The 25265-nt window shown below is 37.7% G+C and overlaps 1 protein-coding gene across 1 annotated transcript; it reads left to right on the top strand.

Annotated features, from left to right (window-relative positions):
- The first annotated feature begins 1465 nt into the window (after positions 1-1465).
- Positions 1466-24992, top strand: DAB2 (DAB adaptor protein 2). The gene is made up of 14 exons (XM_049767708.1): positions 1466-1612; positions 2676-2815; positions 3649-3747; positions 5494-5625; positions 6407-6487; positions 6947-6973; positions 7237-7290; positions 7685-7747; positions 12981-13610; positions 14554-14716; positions 19700-20329; positions 20858-20967; positions 22512-22582; positions 24561-24992. Exons 1-13 carry the CDS (start codon positions 1519-1521, stop codon positions 22575-22577), a joined length of 2289 nt encoding a protein of 762 aa, XP_049623665.1. The 5' UTR covers positions 1466-1518; the 3' UTR covers positions 22578-22582; positions 24561-24992.
- Positions 24993-25265: the final 273 nt, after the last annotated feature.

The following is a 25265-nucleotide window of genomic DNA, read 5'->3' as shown; positions in this document are numbered from 1 at the left end:
CCCAAAAACGAGAAAAAAAATTTTTTTTTATCCATAGAATACTAACATGGCATTTGTTTGGTGTACAGTGAGCCTACTCCTTGGATTAAAAATGGTTGCTGCAGGCATAGATTAAGGAGGATTCTTGGGGGTGGGGGTAGTACCACCCATTCTTGGGTGGATTTAACAGGTTTGTATAGAAACTTCTCCCAAAAGCTATTCTCTGCTTTTCTCTTTCTTGAAGTTTGTGTTCTCTCCTGGGCATGTATCTTTTTCCCCTTCACAGTTCTCTAAATTAATTAATGTCATTAGGGGCTGGAGTGATAGCACAGCAGTAAGGCCTTTGCCTTGCACTCGGCCGACCGGAAACAGATCCAAGTCCGATCCTCAGCATCCCATATGGTCCCCTGAGCCTGCCAAGGAGTGATTTCTGAGTGCAGAACCAGGAGTAACCCCTGAGCACCCCCCCCCCCCAAAAAAAAAAACGAAAAAAAGAACTGTGTAGAAACATTTACTTTCAGAGGTGAAAGAACTTTTTGGAAAAGAACTGGCAATGACCATGTATTTTGCCTAGAATGGTCCATCCCACAACTGTTTAGCAGATCTTTGTAATGCAAAACAATTAGGAGCATAGAAATCTCTGAACCCCACCCCCACTGCTCCTAGCACAGTAGATACCACATTCTTCTTTCCTTTAGTGCAAGAATTAATGCCAAACATAATGTTTTTAACTAGAGCGCTTAAGATCAGATGCAGAAAATCCTGTGAAGAATCCTAACAGTTTGGAGTTGAAAAGATAGTACAGTGGATAAGTCACTTGCCTTGCACATGACTGAACCCAGATTCCATCCCCTGCATCCCTTATGGTACCCAGAGCACAACCAGGACTGATTTATGAACAAAGACCTAGGAGTGAGTCCTGAGCATTATAGGCTGTGTTCCTGAAGGACAACACAAAAGAATCTTAACAATTTTAAGAGTAGGAATATGAACATGATATGATCCTTTACTCTTTCGGCTGTCTTTATGATTAAGAGATTTTGGGGGAAATTTAAATTAGAATGCTCAATTACAGATACCAGGTGTAGTCTTACCAAGTTCCTCATATTCAATTAAATTGTTTTGTTATGAAACCTTATTTTCTCATGTGTGACACATTTAGATCGCAATCTTTACTGCTAGATTTTAATGCAAAATCAGTATTATGAACTCGTTGGCTGGAGCATCATTAAATGTTACCAGGAAACTGTTAGGTCCTCTCCTTTCAGTTTTGGGAACTACAAAAGGAACAGACCTACCCACACTCTGGCTAATTGAGGAGAAAGAACAAAGTGAATCGGAAGAACAGCCCCCCGACCATGAGTTGGAAACCTGTTTTGCTCTCAAGTCTGGGTTTGTCGGATTATGGTCTCATTACGCCTATCAACTCTGCCTACAGATCTCTGTGGATGGTTATGTGCATTTGAAACTCCTCCAGAAGGATCACCTGGTGCCATTTAGTGTCTGCTGGTGCTTGAGTTTGCTGCCTGCCTTCCTACCATGTCTAACGAAGTAGAAACGAGCACCGCTAATGGTCAGCCTGACCAGCAACAGGCTGCAACAAAAGCTCCATCTAAAAAGGAGAAGAAGAAAGGTAGGAAATAATTCTCTTGAGGCCAATGAAAGGAGCAGTGAAAGGAGCTGCTCAAGAAAAATGAAGTTCATGGCAAAGGAAGAGCTGGTTGCTGCTGCCTTGCCATAAAGTCAATTTAGTTTCAGGTTCCCTATATAAGAAAGTTGACCTTTAGAAGAGATCGGTATTTTCGTATGTATAAGACAAATTTCTAATGATTGCATTAATGGATCCTGCTAAGAGCTTTCTTGAGCATCTTATTCAATTGGTCAGTGCAACTATCTGTTATAGTGTTTTTCTTAAGTAATCTCTTTACCACTTTGCTTTACTGAAATGCAGTGGTTTGTTGTCCTTGTTGTTATTATGTTTTAAATCAAGATCTCTAGTTTATTAGACTTTCCATTTTTAACCCAAAGGGCCATGAGAAAAATGCTAGTCTTTAATTATTGTAGTTGGAGTTGCCTGTCATGTCCATGGAACTGAGGCTGTACATGGCTTTGTTTGTTGGCCCACAACCTGCAGCACTCAGCAGGTATTTTTGACTCTGTGCTCAGAAATTACTCCTGACATGCTCAGGGTCTAAATGGGAAGCTGGTGATCAAAACAATTACATCCTTTGCAAAGCAAAAGCCCTACCTGCTGTGCTATAGCTCCAGACCCTGTACATGTCTTTTAAGAGAAGCAAGAGCAGCTATAAAGATGGATAATTAGTTTCATTGTTTACACAGTAATTTAACCACAATTTCTGTTTGTTTGATGAGAGTTCAAGATGTTAAAGAATTTCATGGTGACTTTCTTTTAAAAAAAAATTAAAAGATACATTATTCTTATATCCTTTAAAAATAATTTAAAAATTGATCAAAATAGTTTTTGTCACCTATTCTTCTGATTCCCACAATGCAGTCTATTTTGCACATTTATGATTATTTTAGAGCATTATTGTACTGAAAGACTATTTGATCAATTGATCAACATTTGATCAATTGCTGCATATTTATAAGTTGCACTACTCCAATTTGGAGATTCTAGAACTTATTTGCTCACACTGAGACTACTTTTTAGCTTCCATTTCTTTCTTCTTCAGGCTCTGAAAAGACAGATGAATATCTCTTAGCAAGATTCAAAGGTGATGGTGTGAAATACAAGGCCAAGCTCATTGGTATTGATGATGTGCCAGATGCAAGAGGTGACAAAATGAGCCAAGACTCCATGATGAAACTAAAGGTAAAAGAAGGATGAATTTTTTTTTTTTTTTTGGTTTTTGGTTTTTGGGTCACACCCAGCATTGCTAAGGGGTTACTCCTGGCTCTATGCTCAGAAATCACTCCTGACAGGCTCGAGGGACCATATGGGACACCAGGATTTGAACCAATGACCTTCTGCATGAAAGGCAAATGCCTTACCCTCCATGCTATCTCTCCAGCCCCAGGAGAATGAATAATTTTTTGTCTTTATTTTAAGCAAATCTTCAACATAGGGAATTCTGCTGCACTTTTGTGTTTACCTGCATTTCAATTATGTGAAAGACTTACCTGATCACCTTATTCACCAGTATCTCATTTTAAGAAAAGCCTTGTATATTCTCAGAACTGGTCCAGACACTTAATTGAATCAGATAGAACAGGACTCTAGTCTCAGATTTAAATCCTATAAGTAGTTAGGTAAAATCAAAGAAGAACTTTATCTGGAAACTGGTGTTCTTAAGTGTTATTAGCCCTTTCTCTTGTATTTTAAAATGCTAGTTGTTGCTAAATGAAACTAATGAAATCAAACAAATGGTACTTTTTAAAGAAGACAAGGACTGTAAGGAGCATCATTCAAGGGCTAGTCCAGTTGTCTTGTCTTTATCAATGAATTATGATGAGGCAAAGAGAATTAGTTTACACATCTTATAGGTGATGTCCTACTTCTGTCTTTTCTAGTCCATCCTTTTATTTCACAGGAGAGGTACCTAAGCTAAAAACAAACCTGTCATCTACAGTGTTCAGATTAGATCCATTTGTTCTTTCATATATACACTTTTAACTGAGTTGTTATTGTTTTCCCAATCCCATCAGGGAATGGCTGCAGCTGGTCGGTCTCAAGGACAACACAAACAAAGGATCTGGGTCAACATTTCTCTTTCCGGAATAAAAATAATTGATGAGAAAACTGGGGTAAGAACTCACTGACACCTTTCTGATGACCTGAATTTAACCAAGGTATCTGTAACTAAAATTTCAGTGGGTTTGTTTCAAAATTTAATAGGAAAATAATGAATTTTGTTACTTCCCAGAAGTAGAAGGTAGAAAACAAGGAGAGGTGAGGAGGCATGAAAGTTGATTTTGAAATAGATCCTATAATGGTTGTAAACCTCACTTCTTTGAAAACAGATGGGACATATTATCACTTCAGTATTTTATTTTGGCTTTCAAGTTTACAGAAAGAGGCTAGTTATAATCCTTGCTTGGTGATGCTATCATCTCCCTTCTTTGTGCTGGATCTCATTTTACTGTGTTGATTACATACAAACTCAGCAGCTAATCTATAGCTAGGTTATCTGTGTCACCACTACCTTTCCTATTATTCTTTTTTTTTTACTGATTGCTCAGGGACAGGCTGCTAATCAACAGATAGACTCTACTTATTTTGATGTGATTATGTTGTCATCATTTGTGAGTGTTCTTGTTTGTTTTGAATCTTATCCGAAAACAGAGTAGGTCATATTTCAAGAATAAGGAAACATTTTTCTCTATTTAACATTGGATTCATTCACTTTCAGTGTTGTTTGGAGTTCATTTTCATGCAACAAGATGCTGTGTGAACACCACCAGTTTTATTCATCTTTCCTAGAAGTGTTCTTTATCTAATAAGCAAAACCCACCTGTTGATCTCACGCCTTGGGATCCTGTTCACTAAGTCCTACTGGTCTTCATGGACATATGCTTTCACTCCCTCACATCTCTCAATTCCTATTTTCCTAAGTCTTAATACACATGATAAAGGTTTCTCATATAAGCATTTTCACTCTTCTAAAATATCCTTAGATATGTAATATAAACTTTTTAGTTGCTTTGGGCACTTAGAAATAAAACCAAGAGACATCTTACCCATTTACAAATAACTCTGTACCCTGCTCTCTACTCAACAGAATCAGCCAATAAGGATAGGAAAGGAAATAAAAAATGTGACATAAGTGGTTTTCACATACCTTGAATTTTAGCCATGGAATAACATGTCCTATTCTGTGCACTTCTAAGAATTGTCAGATATTTCCAAATCTGGTTCCTATTTAAAAGAGAGAAAACTATAAAAGATAAAGCAAAGCTAAGACTAAACCAATAATCTACGTTGCCACTTATAACTTTAGATAATGACATGTGCCATTTCTATAAGACTGAAGAGTACTTGATGATAGAATTGGTAATTTCTAGAATGTGCTGGGATAACTGTTACCAGTAATTATTTAGGAGTGTACTCTGACTACTGAGAGCCATTGTCCTTCTATCCTGATGGTCATTTCTAGTTAATTATGCTGAATTCTTGAGTTTGTCTTTGAGTCAGAAAAGTTACTTACCTAGATGGATTTTTGGATTATGTGTTCTAGCTTCACTTTAGATACTCTTGGTTTCATAGTCCACTGTCCTTGATTGCTATGTAGTATCAACTCATTGGAATTTAGAGAGAATCAAGTGGTAATAATTTTTTAATTTGTATTCTTCTTACTCGTGGTTTTTATGTTTTCTCTCTTGAAGTTTTTACTATCAAGGATGACAATAGCTGTATCCTTCAGCCAGAGGCTAACATTTTTTTCTTCAAATGTTTTGATCTTTCTTAAGTGTCTGAGCATGTAATGTGTAGTCACACTAGCCTATAACTAAATTCTAGATTTCTTAGTCATTTATTTCTGTCTTTTTTTCCAGGTAATTGAGCATGAACATCCAGTAAATAAAATTTCTTTTATTGCCCGTGATGTGACAGACAACCGAGCTTTTGGTTATGTCTGTGGAGGAGAAGGCCAGCATCAGTTTTTTGCCATTAAAACAGGACAACAGGTAATAATCTAAGCCTGGAGGTTAACCTAAAGGGAGCTTTATCCTCAGGAAAGCATAGTATGTATAGGTCACTCAGCTACAGACTGTTTTATAAATAGATGCACATGGGAGTATTAAACAGTGATTCAAATGATGACTATTTTTCATTGACCTACATCATATTTTTTAAATGCCATTAATATCTTCGTAGTGAGTAACTCAAGGATGGTTAGAATGAATTCTCCCTATGGTCAATATTGGTTTTTATTCCCCAAAAGTAAAGGGATTTAGAAAATTATCATTGTTGATTCTCATTTTGTCCAAATACTTAACAACATTTTTGTCTTTTATGTACTTGGGAATGAGGTTGGAGGTGGTAGTAATCCCTCACGTATCAAAGTCATTATGTGGGGAGGCATAGCCAATGGTGCTCAGGGCTTACTACTGGCTCTGCACTTAGGGATCATTTCTGGTGGTGCTCTGGGGACTGTATGCAGTTCCAGGGATCAAATCATGCAAGGCAAGCACCTAAATCATTGTAATAGTTCTCTGGCCCTAAAAATTGGTTGTTTTAGGGTCACACATAGAAATGCTCACAAATTAGTCCATCCATGTTTTGGAAGCCAGATGGTGTCAGAGATCATACTAGGAATTCCTCATGTAAAACATGTTCTTTAGTCTATTGGGCTCTCTCTTTCCCAAAGCAGAAGATCTGTAAGAAAAGAAAGTAACTACTAGGAGGGAGAAAGGAAAGAAAGTAAGAAAGTAAAAATACTGATAAGGATATGTTCTCTTTCTTCAGGCTGAGCCATTAGTTGTTGATCTTAAAGATCTTTTCCAAGTTATCTATAATGTAAAGAAAAAGGAAGAAGAAAAGAAAAAGGTATGTACTGCCCAATATAGGCCCATTGAAATTTAAAATTATATTAAGAACCATATTTTAAGCATTATGTAGCCTTAGAGCTGCCTGAAGAGTTGGTTTCTATAAGACTCTCTAAAGCAGAAAAATGTATTGTCTATTCTTCAAGTAGGGGAATAAAAAATTGTTATAGTAAAGATCCTGATTGCTAGTCACTGGCTCTTGCCTTCTCTCCCTAAAATCTTCACATTGATTCTCAGAAATTGGATTTAGAAAGTGACCTAAGTCCAATAACTCTTTTCAATCCCACTAGTTACATAATTAGGAGAAGGGTATGTAAGGAAGAAATTATAAAAAAAGATTCTCTTAGGTTATGCCTGTGAATCCAGGGGTAAATATGGTTTTTGATTCAACTCCTTTTAACTACAATGATTATTATTGCTGAACTTGTTTTGTCCCTCTTCTTTTTCTCTTTCTTTTTAGATGGAAGAAGCTAACAAAACAGTAGAGGTAAACATACAACTTTATTTCTTGTGAATTGTGTGTGTGACAATGTATAAACCATATGTGTTACCATTCAAGCTTAGCAATACATCTCCTAAATAATTACTATATGTCCATGATACCTCTGAATATGTACTTTGTATAGTTAAATGCTCAAGTATCCAAATAATTACTGTGAAGGGAGTTCATAGATAGGAAATCAAATTAAATAATTTCCTAAAAAAGGAACGCACATCAATTAAATTCTTAAATAATTGTCATCTTTTCAGAATGGAAGCGAGACTCTACTGAGTTTTGATGAACAAGCTAACAAACTGAGACTGGTATGTATATGGTGTTTTATGATGTTTACATACCTAAATATGGGTTTTACTTCCTATAGATTTTTCTAGTGCCAAATCTATATTCAATCTGTACGAAAAGTCAATTGGGACTAGTTTAAACATTAGTGGAATGTTTATGTCAATATATAAAGTAATCATTTTAGTTGACAAATCTAAATTGAATGCAAGTATCTTTTTGAGGGTGTGGACCAGATGGATTGATTTATTTGGGGATATATCTACACATCCTGACCTAATAGCCTATTATCAAATTTATTCTAGTTAAATTAAGTTTCAATTGTTGCAACTAATTTTCAAATCATGAGGAAACACAACAAAAAAGAATAATCTTTTTTTAGTAGACATCTGAATCTAATTCAAATACTTTTTTAAGGGTGTTGACCAGATGGATTTGTTTGGGGACATGTCTACACCTCCTGACCTAAATAGTCCAACAGTAAGTCTCTGTTTTTAAGTTTGCAATGTAATGAAAATGGCATCTATACGTCAAATTGGAAAGTAACCATATACTGTCATCTGTTCATTGAAACTCGGAAGGTGACTGCTGATTTTTTTCTGCATAAAGTGTAAAAGGCTAAGAGAACAAATTTTCATCTTAAGTCACCATGGGAACATATCAGCACAAACTCAATATATTATGATTGTTTAATATTTAAATTTGAAGTCGGGCTATTAGTACTACTTAGTATTGCTGAGGAAAAGAAGGAAGAGCTGAAAAAGAATCTGCGGCACAAACCAAATGATTTTTGAAGGAAGCAAATAATAATTACTTGTAAAACTCCAAGCCTTTTCTTTTTCCTTTTTTTCTCCCTTATTCTTACTATAATGATTTAGCAGTATAAGCTTGGTGTGAAGTAGGATACAAATAAGACAATCAGTTGTATTCAACCAAAACATGTCTTTGTTTTCATAATTGTATATTTTTATAGGAACTTAGTTTTACAAAGTACTTTTAATATTAATTGATCTGTCACAATTCTGTGAAAATGGATTAATATTTTTCTTTACAGATAAGAGAATACTAATTAGAATAAAAACTTTATTTCCTGGGCCCGGAGAGATAGCACAGCAGCGTTTGCCTTGCAAGCAGCTGATCCAGGACCAAAGGTGGTTGGTTCGAATCCCGGTGTCCCATATGGTCCCCCGTGCCTGCCAGGAGCTATTTCTGAGCAGACAGCCAGGAGTAACCCCTGAGCACCGCCGGGTGTGACCCCCCCAAAAAAAAAACACACACACACACACCAAAAAAAAACCCTTTAATTTCTAAGAAAGGGTCCAGATTTTAGGCTTAAGTCCAAGCATTCATGCCTCCCAAAATAGGTCTCAAAGTGAAATTATTCATATAATATTGAAAGACTTCTTTCAACTTCCATATACTAAACAATCTCTTAGGTAGCTTCTCTTTGCAGGAAATAGAAGTGAGTGAAATGCATGATCTCAGTGTCAGGGTGTTTACTGTTTAGTGGGAACATGAATTTTGAAGTAATCACAAGGCTTATTGAAGTTGATGGTAGGGTTTTTGTCAGGTTTTGATGATCAGATAATGCCTTTGATAGTTTCTAGGCTTGATCATAAACAATGAGTAGACAATACCTAGGACTAGAAAGTCATTAGTGGATAGAATGTCTACCTGGACTTTATAGGCTGGGGAATTAACAAGCAAGTTGACCTGCAGATGACAAAATTACATACAGTTAGTACCAGATAAGTGCCTCACTTCACCAAGTGTTGCAAAGAGTATCAGTCCCATGAAACTTCACTGCATTAAATATCTGAAGAGACAATGAAGGATAGTGGTTGCATAAGCATCTTTACCTACAACCCTGTGGGATTGGGTGTCTTAGAGATCCTAGAAAAACTACAGTAAAATAACATATATATATATATATATATATATATATATATACTCTTCTTAGCATTGAGTCTATAGAACCTTTAATCATTTTTTCCCTCCTCCTCCCTAAAACCTTTATTCTTTAAAATGTTTATTACAGTTCTAAGGAAAACTATTTGAAAACAATTCCAAAAGGCTTATCATAGTTGAGGTCCTTTTTATTCTTAGGAAATTTAGCCATCCATTGGATCACCATACCCAAGTAAATTTAAATAAAATGACATGCTTTCCAAGTATAATTGATATTCATTCATTTCAGATACCATGCGGTATCTAAGAATTTCTGTTTTCTAGATATATGATGCAAAGTTTTGTTAAAAAATCGCTCCTGGCAGGCTTAGGAGACAATATGGGTTGCCAGAAATCAAACCCAGGTTTGTTCCTGGGCCTGCCATGTGCAAGGCAAACACCCTACCACTGTGCTACCTCTCCAGCTCCTGATTTGTAACTTCTGAGGCTGGAGAGATAGTATGTAGGTAAGGTGTTTGCCTTGCATGCAGGACAGTGGTTTGAATCCCAGCATCCCATATGGTTCCCCGTGCCTACCAGGCGCGATTTCTGAGTGCAGAGCCAGGAGTAACCCCTGAGCGCTGCCAGGAGTGATCTAAAAACAAACAAACTAACAAAAAGCAATAAATTCGGCCAGAGAGATAGCACAGCGGTAGGGCATTTGCTTTGCATGCAGCCGATCTAGGATGGACAGTGGTTTGAATCCCAGCATTGCATATGGTCCTCCCGAGCCTGCTAGGAGCAATTTCTGAGTGTAGAGCCTGGAGTAACCCCTGAGTGCCCCTGGGTATGACCCAAAAACAAAAACAAATAAACAGAAGCAATAAATTAATTAACATTCAAATAGAAAAAAGTTTTTCAAATGGCTTTCTGATAAGAGAATGCTAATTGTGCTAAATATGTGCCAATATATTCTTACCTATAGATTTTCTATTCATAGGTCATAAAACATATTTCTACTTGGTAAAGTCAACTTGTTAAAAAATACTCAAATACAATAATTGTTCTGGATATATGAAGAAAAGAAGAAATCTACATTGTAAAGATTTTTTTTTGGTGCTTCTCAGATCTCTTCCTTTTCACAAATTATGACCATTTGTTTCATGCATCCCATTAGAATTCCTACTGCAAGCTTAGTGGCATGCCTTAGTATGTAACTTTAACTAGAAAACTATTTGAACAATATCTTTCCACACTTATCTGAAGTAAACAATGAAGAAAATATAAATATATAGACATCACATCTGATTTTTATAAAGGAAAAACAATGACTGTTTGAAACATTTATTATGAAAAGTAATATGTAAGGATACAGGGATGGATCAGAGCACGAAGTAAAAGTGTCTTGAATACCATAAACTCCTTAAGGTTGGGCACAGGTGAAGGGGAAATAGAAGGACTAATGGAAAGAGAATTTGTGAGGCTGAATTTAAGTCCAAGTATGTAGAAAAAAGTAAGAATAGAAATATATTGGGTTCTATTATGTTTCATTTTGAAAATCTAGCTCCTGAAGTTCATTTTAATAAAGGGAATGGTAGAAAGTCATAAAAAGGCATTGAGTTTAGGAGTTCAGGATTTGGCAGGCTAGAATGGTTTGGTGAGGTTAGTCACCTGAAGAGGAGTTAGACAATGGAATTCAATATTTATAGACCATACCGGAATGTGGGATTATGTGGTGTAAACACCAATCCAAGGTGCTACATTCAAAGGTGTTTCCAACCAATGAGTTCAGAGAACTCTTGTATCTACTTGTCTCTTTCTGTAACATCTTAAGAGCCAGTCTATATTATTGCTCCTGTTGCCAGTGATTGTCTCTCAAATGGTCATTACATAGAAGCTGTGTTGACAACCCAAGCTGTGTTGACAACAATCAAGAATTAATGAACTCTGACTAAGGGGATGGATGAGAAACCTTACAGCTATAGCTTGTGAACTAAATTTTTAATATTTGAATACTAACAAACCCAACCTGAGGAGAGCCTATGCATTTTACTTATAGGATGACTATTCAGAAGTCTAACATTGTGGCTCCTGTTTGGTGTCCTAAGGACTTCTTCTGAAGTATTTCAAAGGAGAACTCTACGATCTGTGAATACCCAACTTGTTTTAACCTAGAGGTGGCTCATAATAAGTGAATAAATGTGAAATCACAAACTTTTGTCATACATTTGTCCTACCTGTAATTGCTAAAGATTCCTATTTGAGATATCCTCTGATCCATTTCTTTGATTAAAAGAAACCTTTAAAAAATACATATCAGTTCTTTTAAATGACAAATTCTTCTTGTTAAAGAGATAGAATCAGACCTTAAAGAATATGTTTTCAAAATACCTCTTGGTGTAAAGGATTCCAAAAGACAGAATGCCATTTGGGTTAAGTTAGGAACTTAACGTTCATGATTTTATTCTTTTCTATTAAAACCAAGGACTATGTATGGCCCTATTTTTATTTTATGGCTGCTATTTTGAAAACTTCATATCTCCCTGATTGCTTTGCCTCAATTATAAAAATATCTAATTATGTGCTCAGGCTAATGGTAGGTCTCTAACTCACAGATAACTCCACATTTTAAAATTATTTATTTTCTTATAGACTATAAAGCAGATAAGTATTTGACTGATCAAAGTCTATAAGAACTTTGTGGCAAATCTATCTACAGTGAATCCTAATTAGTTATAAACTAACTTATGCAGAAACCTGTCAGATGCTTTTGTATCAAATTTGCTACTTCTATTTTGAGGGAGATGTTTACCCAAATACAGAGAATTCAGTTAAAGACCAGAAAAAAATCATTAATAGGAAGCAGAAGTTGGAGCCTCACTTCCGTTATATCTTTCAAATGAAATCTTCAACCTATATCTGCATCTAATATAAGACTAAATGATGGTTAAATTAAAAATTAGTTTACTTTATCCTCTAAGGACATGAGATTATTCTCACAGCACAGACCTAAACTAGGTTTGGGAAAAGCTACAAATATGAAAATATGAGAGATTAGTAAGATAAATTATGTTAGATTATACCAGTATTTTGAGTATTATTTTCTACAAAGAACATATATAAGAAGAATATGTCCAAAGGAAAGGCTTGAATGGTGAAAATGAACAATTTCTCTTGATGCGTAAGGTCAAGAATGATCCTTAAGTAAAGGTGCTGTTTGATAGATTGTAATATAGAGGGGGAAATTTTTTCTTCCATCAAAAGAAAGACCAAATATCAGAATATATACTTAACCTTATACATTTATAGAATTATAAAAATGTGAATGCTTCAGCCAGTGCATTCATTCATTTAAAGAGATGGTGTTGCCAAGTCTGAGGGCATGATAGAAAAGACTGAACATCAGATTGAAAGTTGGACTGGGCCTCTTGAGACCATTTCTTCCTTTGAGCACAATAACCTTAGATAATCACTCACAGTGACTTTTTTTAAGACTTTTGAAAGCATAAATGGAAATGATGATGATCATTAACTCAATCGGTTTGTAATGTAGAGATATGACTACAGTCAGCAGAGTAACATTTCACTGAATCAAGAACCAATTAAGACTGCAATGAAGGGGAGTGGTGTAGGGAGAAGACGAGCCATTCAGGGGGAAGCTAGTGAAAATATTCAGGGAAGTAATGGAGCAAGATCTGATCAACCAGTCTATTAAGACCAAAATCAAATGGAAATTTGGATAGTCCTAATCATTTTGTGTAACTTTTCTCACTTAAAGTCACAACATGGACTAACACTTTTTTTTCTTTCTTTCCAAATATGATAGGAAAGCAAAGATATCCTGTTAGTGGATCTAAACTCTGAAATCGACACCAATCAAAATTCTTTAAGAGAAAATTCATTCTTAACAAATGGCATCACCTCCTGCTCTCTCCCTCGACCAAAGCCTCAGGCATCTTTCTTGCCTGAAAATGCCTTTTCTGCCAATCTCAACTTCTTTCCCACCCCTAATCCTGATCCTTTCCGTGATGATCCTTTTGCACAACCAGACCAATCGGCACCCTCTTCGTTTGATTCTCTCAACTCTCCAGATCAGAAGAAAGAGAATTTGAATAACTTGTCTTCTCCACAGAGTAATGGGCCCCTGAATGGGGATGGTGATTACTTTGGTCAACAGTTTGACCAAATCTCTAATCGGACTGGCAAACAGGAAACTCAGGCAGGCCCATGGCCAGCAGTGAGAACTCAAAATGGGGTATCAGAAAGAGAACAGAACGGCTTCCATATCAAATCCTCCCCGAACCCTTTTGTTGGAAGCCCTCCCAAAGGACTCTCTGTACAGAATGGCGTCAAGCAGGACTTGGAAAGTTCTGTCCAGTCCTCAGCACATGATTCCATTGCCATTATCCCTCCTCCACAAAGTACCAAACAAGGAAGAGGCAGAAGGACTGCTAAGGTGAATTATCTTCTCCACATAGCCATTGGCAGAATGCATGTGCGGTACCAAAGGGTGGTTTGATGCAAGCTCTCTTTCCTGCTGCTATTGTAGTTTCCTGTGTGGCTGTAAAATAGAAGGTGGGATAAGGCACATCGTTCTCCAAGAAAACCTTCCTCTAATTTGCTGCCCTTCTAAAGCTTCTCACTTGGCAGTGTTTGTCACGCCCTGTTTTCCGTTTGCATGTCTTGTCACTTATTAACTAAACATGAGTTTTTCCATTTTTAATGCTGCTATGCTTCTATAATTCGGTAAGTTTGATCCCCATTTTTCTGGGAGGGAGGGTAGGGTTCATGTGATCCCTTTGTTCCTTCCCCAAACTAACACATGCCTCCACACTGCCCTCATACTGTTTTCATGTCCCTGGTGGTGGTCCTGAGTTTTTCTTCTCTTTAGAGTACCTATGAGTGATTCTTTGTCCTGGGAGAAACTAAAGCATATTCTTACCCACTTCACTCCAAAGCAATTGAAAATGCAGTTCCAATAGGTATCTCTTTAAACAGAACAAAATATGTAGTTTGATATCACTGATCTAATGGTTAGACTAGTATCATTTTATGTGGATTGGTTTGGAAAGCAGAAGAGTGGCCAAAAATATTGATACCACATATTTTAGTCATTCCTTCTATCACAGCTTCAAGCTTTTAGATAAAAATGTGTAAGTAGGCAAAGTAGATTTCACTTTGGATGTCTCCAATGCATCATCAGTTAGAAAGACCAATTATACACATTACAAGGATGTGCCCTTTTATTATTTATATTGTTTTTATTTGGGGGGGTTATTATTAACAGAAAAAGAAATTTCCCTTTTGCTCCTCAAATTTAAAACAGAGTAGGAGAGAAATTAAGTTGTATTCCAGTACTACTGAATAACTTTTCATTATCTCCCTCTCTGCCCTGTCAGTCTCCAGCAAAAGACTTGCTTGCATCAGACATTTTTGCTCCTGCAGTCTCAGAACCTTCAGGTCAGATATCACCTACAGGACAAGCTGCAACCTTGCAGACCAACCCTCTGGATCTCTTCAAAACAAGTACTGCAGTCCCAGTGGGGTCCCTCGCAGGTCTAGGTAGGTATCTCAAGAGAGTATTCAGCTTCTCTTTGTTACCTTAATGTACAACAATACCTCAAGGAGTAATGCTCATAGTCATGGAGTGTCAAGGGCTTATAACTTGATTTATACATCTTCAACAGCTTTTCTCCCACTTTTACTTCTGTGCAATCCACCCCTGTTGGGTACTCTTGACTTGCTATTGAAATGTGGTTCCATGAGTTGAATTGTAAAGAAATATATTTTCAGAATCACATGTACCTGGTAATGCTAATGGTTTCTTAAAGAGAATCATAAGTGATTCCTGAGCTCAGGTTACTATTGAGGGTAAGGAGAAAATAGAAATGAGAGACACAAGTCTGTGATTTCTGTTGAGAAATGTTACTGCGTGCATGTGTTCTGTGTAATTTGACATATCTCAATTGAAGTGCTACTCACGATTCAAATAATATCTCTTGTGAAAGATATGTGTACCCAAAGGGAGTTAAGGCTCAAGTCAGTATTAGTTATAGAAAGTAATTTCAACTCTGCTCCTAAACAAATGAAGAGATTTGGATGTGTATCAATCCTGAACAGACTCTGAAATATTTAAGTGGTGATAATTCCTTGCCGATTTTTTAACTAGCTGAGTATCTCACTATAGAGTTAGAAGATATGTGTTAGAAATCTGAAATTGGAAAGAGGACAGCGATAGAAGAAGAGGTGGACTTTTATCCCATTTTTAGGGGATGCAGTCACTAGCTCATATGCACCACTGAGCCTTGCTGCTGCATGGCAGTGTGAAGGCCACTGTGCTAAATGAAGCCCAGCCCTAATCCTCTTTACCCACAGCCTCAGGTGTTGTCATGCCTCCAGAGCATAGTTTTCAGAAACTCCAGAATCTTCACTGTCCTGATGGGATTTTAATTTGCCTTTTTGCCTCTTGGTATTGCCACAAACTCCAATAGATTCCAGCTTGGGAGAGGATTGGGCGGGTATAGATAAAGGAGGTCTTCCTTATATAAAAATTTGATTAGGGAAATTTTTCTGTCTCTGCATCACCAGAACTCTTAATTTTTTAACCCTTTTGTCATTTTCCAGCAAATAAATTACTTAGTTTTTGTCATATTAAACCCACTTAATGGCATGGAGGTAGGGCATTTGCCTTGCATACAGAAAGATGGTGGTTCGAATTCCAGTATCCCATATGGTCCCCTGTGCCTGCCAAGGGTGATTTCTGAGTGTAGAGCCAGGAGTGGCCCCTGAGCACTGCCAGGTGTGACCCAAAAACCAAATCCAAAAACAAACAAATGAAAAAAAATCTGCTTAATCTCTAGAGGTTAGTGGCCTAATTGCTGAATAGTTGAAATCCATATGGGTGCAGGAACCTAAACTGACCTGGTCTCTACTCACTTTTACACCATCAGTAAATTCTTCTTCTGTACCATATCACACCTGGGGGCTTCACCCTTTCTTCATCACTCTCTTCCACCCCAAGTGGAGCTGCTCCCTTCTCTGTCTTGCAGAACTATAAGGAGCTTACAGGCTGTGCCTGCAACTCAATCACATCACAGAGCTTTGTAGTCTAATATCAATGCCCTGAAGAATTTTTACAGCCAATATTTAACAAGTCAGCCTGAAAATACAGCTGGACCCTATAACTGGTAATTTATTCAGACGAAGTGAAGCTTTTTGGCTAGATGCCCCCGTGGAGGCCTTGGGGTAGACAACTGCGGAATACTGATGATTCTCCCAAGTTTGGACATGGGACTCAAACTGAGCTCTACAGTGTAGCCCCTGTCCACTCGCAGGAATCCTCAGCCAAGCCATGGAAGGTTGTAGGTCTGGCTTCCGCTAGACCCAGCTGGGGGACTGTCTCCTCTGGAGAACTGGGGGTGGGGAGAGGCTATTGTAGAAAGGAGAGCCTTCATCTTTGACTAGCTACCCTGTGTTTTAATGTAGCATCAGAAAGTAATAAAATTAATGTTTTAGAACAGACCCACTCTTTTTGTCTTAACCTTTGCCCCTACTTTCTTCAGTAAGGCCTTAAAACACAATATCTTAGAAACATAACACATGCATGGAATCTAGTAGATGGGAATGAAAGTCATAAATAATGCTAGGAAAGCCTTTAATTCCTGGCAAGTCTATTTTTCTCTTTTATCAACACTCCCACTAATACCATCTATGACTAAGGCCACACGTTTTTATAAAGAGGCAAATAATCTAGCGTACAAAATAATAAAGTTCTTCTCTACATTTTTTTGCACCTCCAATAGCTAGGAATTTAATATTTGTTTCTGACTTTAAATACTGCTGTGGGATCAGAGCTATATTGTAGTGTAGAAGGTGCTTGTTATGCAAATGGCCCTCCAGGGTTCAATTCTGTATGGTCCCCCAAGTCCACCAGAAATGATCCCTGAGCACAGATCCAAGAGCAAGCCCTAAACAACACTGGGTATGCCCCGCAAACAAACAAAAATTTTAGCTATGATTTACCTCAGACTATATCCACTTTGAGAGGTCTGAGAGAACTTTTCCCTTGGTTAGTTGTGAAAGAGGAGTGTATATATTTGATGGGATACATATTTTTAATGTAAATGATTTCTCATTTCTGTATCTCTGAAATAAGTATTTGGATTAGCATTCTTTTTTTTTTTTTAAGATCTTTTCCTGAATGCTAAGGAAGAAAGAAGAATTAAGGTGTTGGATGTAAAACTAGCATCCAAAAGTTTTAGTCTGTACTGTTCAGATTTAAGACAACCCTATTTAGTTACAAGTCTTCTTGTATTCAGTTCACTCCCCTCAAACATTAGCATGTGAATTTAATGAGACCATTTCTAAAACCAAATGTTCTAGCATGCCAGGTGTGTGGATGCCAGGTGCAAGTTAGCATTTATGTCAGTGAAATTGAATGAACTAACACTAATCTCCAATACTACCCAATTTCAATATTGACTATAATACTTCATCAGCCTCTGAATACCATTTTCAAATTATGAATTACTCTGGAGATAAAAATTTTACTAATGTAAGCTTGAAGACCTTTCCTAAGTTGGTGAGAAATTCCCTGGGTACAGAAGGCTCTTTTCCAAAGCTCTAAGCCAGATGAGTTTCAGCAAAGTGATTGCTTTGTGAAGTGGTATGAACTTGAATTTGGATTTTCTGTTAGTAGTGACAGTTTCACTGAGTCACCGACTCTCTTGGGAAGAGGCAGAAGAGAAAGTACGATTGTGATTAGAACAAGATGTAGGCAATGAACCTCTTAGGAAAATGAGGTTGGAAGAACAAATACTGGAAGAGATGTGGAGTTTAGTGACTTCACTGAGTCCTAATCCACATGGCAAGGATGTGGGGTGAATGCATCCCACTTCTCATCCCTCATACATAGGCAAGCAAGCAGTTAGTTACCTTGGAAGGTTTATTTTTGTTGCTTCCCATCCTCTTCTCTTCCGCCTTTCCTTTTCTGAACCCTCTGCTCTAATGTCTGGCAAAGTTTATTGAGTGACACATGGCAGGAAGCACTTTTATTTGAAACAGCTCTCCCAGGATAACCAGACTCTCCTCCACTTATATATATATAAAAGTCTAAAACTATTTTGGCATCAGCTAAACTTTATCATCTTTTTATATAACTGTGTCAACCTTGGCAGCAGTAAAAAGCAAGGAAACTTTGAAACGGTTTCTTCGGGATACAAGCATGTCAAGGCCTAATGCACACGCGTGATAGCTGGTTTCCATAAGACGCCAGACAGGAGTCAGCTGCCAAAGGAAAAACTCAAACCAATGACTCAGAGTACCCAGAGGATTATCTTAATTAACTACTTTATAATGAGCCTGGTTTGTATATGTAAATGTGTCACTCAACAGAGAAGTTTGTGCTATTGACAAGCCTTGCTCTAGTCTAGTAACTTGAGTTTCTTCCGTGTATTTATGTGAAGAATATTTTTTGTGACTATTACTGTGAAAGATGTGCAATCCGCTTTGGTCAAAATAAAATTATTATTATAAAAATATTTTTTAAAAAGTTAAAATAAACTATTCATGAGAGGCACAAAATAAAAAAAGAATATTTTTGTGACTTAAGAATCGCATTATTATTCTAACGAGGAAATTTTTTAAGTTATTTGGAGTATTTTTGTTTATTTGTTTTTAAAGAGAGTGGTGAAGCCAGATTCGTAGTACACAAGGTCAATCTGGGATCTATTAATGATGTTTCTATTATTGATGTCCCATATGATCCTCTGAGTGCTGCTATGAGCGACTCCTGAGTTAAAACTCAGGAGCAACCCCTGATCACCACTGGTATGGCCAAAAAATAAAACAAACAGAGACTGGTAAAAAAAAAAAAAAAAAAAAAAAAAAGGGGCTTAAAATGGCTACCAGAATTGCATATACATGTACGTTATGAGAACTATGCAGGGGTCTCAAACTCAATTTACCTGGGGGCCGCAGGAGGCAAAGTCCGGGTGATCCTTGAGTGCAAAGTCAGTAGTAAGCCTTGAACATTGGGGGGTGTGACCCAAATAACTAAAACAAAACAAAACAAAAAAAGATTCCTCTAGGGCAGAGCCACAAAATGTTGTATGGAGGGCCGCAAAGGGCCCGCGGGCCGCGAGTTTGAGACCCCTGATATACAGTAACTATACTGTATTAGCTAGTTAAAAGATTTTGTTTCTTGTTTGTTTGAGTTTGGTTTTGTGTCACACCCAGTAGTATTCGTGTTCCTCCTGGCTCTGCACTAAGGAATTATTCCTGGCAGTGCTTGGGGGAACCATATGGGATGCCAGGGATTAAACCCAAATCTGTTGCATGCAAGGCAAATGCCCTACCTGCCATACTGTCCTCCAGCACCAGCTAAATTTTAATGACATTTTAATCACTTAAAGACCTTAATACCACATCATTCTGAAGGTTTTATGAAATGTAGATAATTCTATACAAACCATTTTTCCTTCCTGAAACAAACTTTTTTTTCTTCAAGCATGTCTCCTGAAAAGCCCTTCCTTTCTATTCTTTTAGGTGCTGTAGCAGTTACACCCCCTCAGGCAGGACAGTGGAATCCAACACCTGTGGTCTTTAATCAGTCCGCTTCAGTGGTCCCAGGTGCCATGATAGGTGGTCAACCTTCAGGATTCGGTCAAGCAATAGTTTTTACAAGTCCTGCTGTTCCAGGTTGGAACCCTCAACCTGCCTTGGCAGCTTCAATTTCCCCTCCAGCCCCTGCTGGTTGGGGCCAATCGACATCAGTGGCAACTAATACTTGGTCATCAACAAGCCCTTTGGGGAATCCTTTCCAGAGCAATATTTTCCCACCTACTTCTGGGTCTGCCCCATCCTCTTCTATGCTTTCCTCTCTCCTGGTCACTCCTCCTCAACCTCCTCCCAGAACTGGCCCTCCAAAGGACATCTCCAGCGATGCCTTCACTGCCTTGGACCCACTGGCAGACAAAGAAGTCAAAGAAGTGAAAGAAATGTTTAAGGACTTCCAATTGCGGCAGCCACCTGTGGTGCCTGCCAGGAAGGGAGAACAGTCTTCCTCTGGGACCTCAAGTGCCTTCTCAAGCTATTTTAACAGCAAAGTTGGCATTCTCCAGGAGAATGCAGACCATGATGACTTTGATGCTAACCAACTGTTGAAAAAGATCAATGGTAAGCTTCTCTTTCTACTCTACCAACAACTATTTCCTCTATCATTCAGCCCACAGAGTTCCTCAAAAGAATCATCTCCCATCAACCAATACACTTGTTCTTAATGTTCTTTGGTAATCGATCATTAAGCCTAAGGTACAATTTCCTTATTTAACTGTTTCTAAGGACTAGCCCAATGCTGCCCTCTGGTGACAAATCATAAGAGGGCCTCCAAGGACAGGCAATTGATAGAGGTACTGGACTGCTCTGTTGCAAAACTGCAGCCATATTCCATGACTTCAAGTCTGAATCTTCTCCATGTGAGATTATTGGAAAAAAATGGACCCAGCCTTCTCTTTTGAGAAGGGATGAATTTGATTGTAAAACTCTAGGATACTTAGTTTTTATGTTTTTTATAATTGATTTTTGTTTCACTGATGCAAATATTCAAAGATTGGAACAAAATTTCGAAGATGAAACTTCCAGGGGGAATTGTGACTTTTTTGAGGGAAGACTTGCTGCTGACTTCTTGGATCTTTCACCTTTTAGAAACACCAAAGCCATCTACCAGACAAGCTGTGCCTTCAGTTACTAAATCTGCTGACAATGCATTTGAGAACCCTTTCACTAAAGATTCATTCAATTCATCACAAGCCTCTGTAAGTATCAACTTGAATATAGGCTGCTAGAAGCTGCTGCTCCAACATACATGCCATACAATCCCCCAAGCCTGCCAGGAGCAATTTTTGAGCACTGACCCAGGAGTAACTCCTGAGTCCTTCTGGGAATGCCCCCAACCCCCCCAAAAAAATAAAAAACAAAAACAAAAAAAGGACTTTGTTTCTCACTTCACCTAATCTGCAAGAGCATTTGAGGGAGAAAATTGAGCTGAAATACATTCTTAAAATATTTTTCAAAGAGTTAAGTTTCTGATTTCCCACTCATAATTTTTTTTTGTTTTTTTTTTGTTTGTTTCATTTTTTAGGTTCACATCCAGCAGCACTCGGGGTTACTCCTGGCTCTGGGCTCAGAAATCACTCCTTCAAAGACCTGGGGGACCATATAGAATGTCGGGTTTCGAACCACCATCCGTCCTGGATTGGCTGCAAGAAAAACGCCCTATCTCTCTGGCCCTCACTCATAATTTTTTAGCTCATAAAAAAATTCATTTTCTTGGAGCCAGAATAATATATATATAGCTGGAAGGGCTCTTCCCTTGCAGCCAACCCAGGTTTAATCCCTGAAGTCCCATATGATTCCCTGAACACTGGTAATGGTATCCCCTGAGCACCACCAGGGGTGGGTTTCTCCTCCCCTCCACTAAAAATTTGCATTTTCAGAGGCTGGAAAAGCTAAGGCTTTTCTCTTGCACACAGCCAGTCCAGGTTTAATCCCCAACTCCCTGTAGAGTATAATCCCCCAAACACAGACAGGAGTGAGCTTTGAGCACAGAACCTAGAGTAAGTCCTGACCACAGCCAAGTGTGGCCCAAAACTTAAAAATTTAATTAATTAAAATAAATTAAAATTACATTTTTCCATCTGGAGGGGGACAAATTCACCCAGGCCTTGGGTTTATATAGATTATGAATTTATGTAACCAATATGAATGAGAGTTCATGCTGAAGAGTACAAGCTGCTCATTCTACCTCTGACAAGCTGTAATCTAAGGACATCTTCCCCAGCCCCTACTCCCTCTCTGTGCATGGTGTAGTTACAGTGACTGTGGATTGCACACACACTGAGTTGTAGGGTTCACATACTTGAGATGTTAATGAAGGGTCACAGTCCCTCAGTTTCAGCATTAATGCACATTCTGGTTGTGCTGCTCACTGAGAGCCATAGCGGTACTCGCAAGTGCTTGCCAGAAGGTTCGCTTCTGATCATGGTGCTATGTATCTGTTCAGTTCAGTTATGGGGATTAGCAGGAGTCACACTGTGTGGTTACTGTTTTCATACACACCTGGCTGAAGTGTGGCTAAAAATCATGAGTGGGCCCAGGGAATCTCAGAAGAGCTGCCAGATTGTGCTTGGTGCATGTAGAAGCACTAAGCATCTGTCTTTAGGCCTGACTCACTTGACAAGTGCTATAGCTAGTGAGCTCTTCCAAGACCCCTAACTAATGGAATCTTCAGTGTTTTAATGACTGGCTTTTCTCCCAATAACTTATTATGCCTACTAATTAAGTACTTTAATCTCCTTAGATGGCTTCTCCTCAAGTTGCTTCTCCTGGTGTCTATAGGGATCCTTTTGGAAATCCTTTTGCCTAATTTCTGTAAGTAGAAGATTCTGTTAAGTTTAATTTCATTTGGGAAGAGAGGGTACAAGTGTAAGAAAGGGTGTTACAGAGGTATAGTGAAATGTCAGTTATAGAATTTGAAAGAACTTAAATCTTTATTAGTATTGGGAAGATGAATAATTTAGAAGTAACATGTGGAATCTATACTTAGTCAATTTAATAAAGACTTGGCTGGGTATTAAAGAATAGAATTCTTTTAAATAACAAAAATAGTAAAAAAAACACATTATAATATGGCTTCTATTCTAGCTTATATATTTAATATTTCAGTTCATCACGAAAATAAAATTCTACAAAATCACTTTTGAAGTTTTTCTAACTTTATATCAAACTTTTTTCAAAGTGCCATAGAATTAACTTAGTTTCCTACAGAAGTTTCAAAATCTAAACCACGTCAGGCAGATGCTGATCCCAACTTTTCTACTCCAAAAAGCATGTGCTTTTAGTGATAGGAGTCAATGTTGGTTGGAAACATTGCAATGGCATTAAATCTCAGAGTGATGTCAGCTTCAAAAGTACTAAAGGTGGAAATGAATTACAGATTGATTCTTCTTGCTAGTGGATTAGGTATCAGTACCTTCTGCAAAGAGCTAGGAATGCTCATGGAGACCTTTTTATCCCCAAAGTCATTGGCAGCATTTTATTTTATCAAAACTTGTAATTATTGGGGAGGAAAAAGTCTTAATTTATTTTAGAGAGGAGCTGGTAGAGGTTGAACAATAGAAACTTTTCTGTTTTTTCAGCCTTGTTTCATTCTCAATAGAACAACTAAATTCTATCTTTGACCTGTCTCCAATTTAGAGGTTTCAAATAGATAAAGCTCTTAAATTAATACAACAATAAGACTGAGTTTGTTTGCAGCTGAACCCATTTCTATCACTAGTTTTACAGTTACATTTCTGAAAAGACAAATTTCTGAATCCCAGCCAAGTTCTAAGCAACACTTGTTGGATATTAAAACAAAGCTTTTAAATTAGTACCCAGATAATTTCCTTTGAGCGAAGTGGCTGCAGCCAAATGCAGTGATGCTCAGGGGCTGTTTCTGGCTTTGAGCTCAGTGGTCACTCTTGATGGTATCAGAGTACCATATGCAGTGCCAGGGCTGAACTGGGGTCAATCTCATAATGAAAATGCCTTAACCCCGTAGCTATCTTACTGGTCTTCCAAATAATCTCTAATCCTCATAAAGCCCTGAAAGAACATGTTGAAAGTCTTAGTGATCTTTATAAAAATTCATTCTCTTTCTGTACCAGGGAAGTGGGTCAAAATTTGAAAGATGTAAACAATACCAGAAATTCTGGAGGAATTATTTACATTCATTTGAATTTAAAAGACTTCTCTTTGAAGGTCATTTCTTGAGTTCATGAAGAATACTTTGCTCAACCTGACAAGCAAACAGATGAGGGGAAAAGAGTTAACATCAATGAGCATTTGCATTAAGCACCTTATAACATGTTATGCATTTATTTTCCTATTCAAGTCTCTTATAGCCCTAGGAGAAATTATTGCTGAAATTAATAGAATACTTTTAATGTTGACTTGGTTTTGTTTGTAGTTGTTGATGCTGGGAACCATGTCTGGGGGGTAAGGCAGGGCACTGCAGCTGGCAGGGTCAGAGGGTGCTGGGCATCATGCCCAGAGCATCAGACATGCAAGGCTACTTGTACTCTTACTTGATATCGTTAGCCCATGGCTTGATTTTATATTGTTTTGTTTGGCCTCACACTCAACAATGTTTGGGTGATATATTTCTGGCTGTTTGACACTCCTAGTGGTGCACTGGGTCATTCCTGATGGGACCCAGTGTGGTGCCAGGATTAAGCCTCAGTCTCCTATATGCAAGACATGTACTCGGTCTATTCATGTATCACACTGACCCCGTGATCTGATATTTTCTTAACACATTTGATATTCAATCCAAAAATTCCAACCGTGAATTTTCTTTCTTCTTCAGGCACCTGGCATGCTGACTCTCCAGAGGAACACAAATGTTGCCCTTCATAATCAAGGACAAAGATAATAGCCAGACGAGCCCTGACCTCTGTCCTTGTTCCAGCTTTGACATATTATCTGCTGCCTTATTATTGTTTTTTGTTTTGTTTTGATTTTTTGCAGCTTCTTCCACTTGTATGATGTATTTCTCTATTTAGAATAAAGCCAAACTGAATGTATGGCTTTAAATAAATTGAGAACTTGACCTCTCTTACAAAAATGTAAAATCTAATACTTCCCTGTTTGAACCCTGCCTATCTATGTGTCCCTAGAATCTAATTGAGTCCTCTGACAAATTCCCTATTTTTGGAAATAGGGTACCACAGCAGCTCAGATCAGACTATTTTGAATAAATTTTAAAGTCTTTACTGTTTAAAGTTGTCTGTTTTAGAACATAAAAACCTCAAGATTGCAGTCAAAGGAACCTTATTAAGTTTTACTTCGGATGATCACTTACACACAATTTTTAAAGTAAAATTGAAGCAAGTCCAACTTCTTAGGCACGTTGGAACTAAACATACCGAAGATGCTTTTTTAAAGATCATTTTTCTCTCAAAGGCAAGAATTTTCCAAATTCTTGCTAGCTATTCAAATAGGCAAAAGCACTATTTGTCTCTCCACTCCTTTTCTCTCCAGTCTCTTTTCAGTCAGTTGTACTCCCGGCTTC

Source organism: Suncus etruscus, chromosome 2 (genome assembly GCF_024139225.1).
Source record: "Suncus etruscus isolate mSunEtr1 chromosome 2, mSunEtr1.pri.cur, whole genome shotgun sequence".
In the NCBI taxonomy this organism is placed as follows: domain Eukaryota; kingdom Metazoa; phylum Chordata; class Mammalia; order Eulipotyphla; family Soricidae; genus Suncus; species Suncus etruscus.
The sequence above is the reverse complement of the archived record's forward strand: the minus strand, read 5'-3'. Positions and strand labels throughout refer to the sequence as shown.

What these genes read in the sequence shown, in the direction of transcription:
- DAB2 (XM_049767708.1), top strand. Translation starts at nt 1,519, where the DNA reads ATGTCTAACGAAGTAGAAACGAGCACCGCTAATGGTCAGCCTGACCAG. An exon ending in TAAAAAGGAGAAGAAGAAAG is followed by an intron (nt 1,613 to 2,675) that starts GTAGGAAATAAT and finishes TTTCTTCTTCAG; the next exon opens with GCTCTGAAAAGACAGATGAA. An exon ending in ACTCCATGATGAAACTAAAG is followed by an intron (nt 2,816 to 3,648) that starts GTAAAAGAAGGA and finishes CAATCCCATCAG; the next exon opens with GGAATGGCTGCAGCTGGTCG.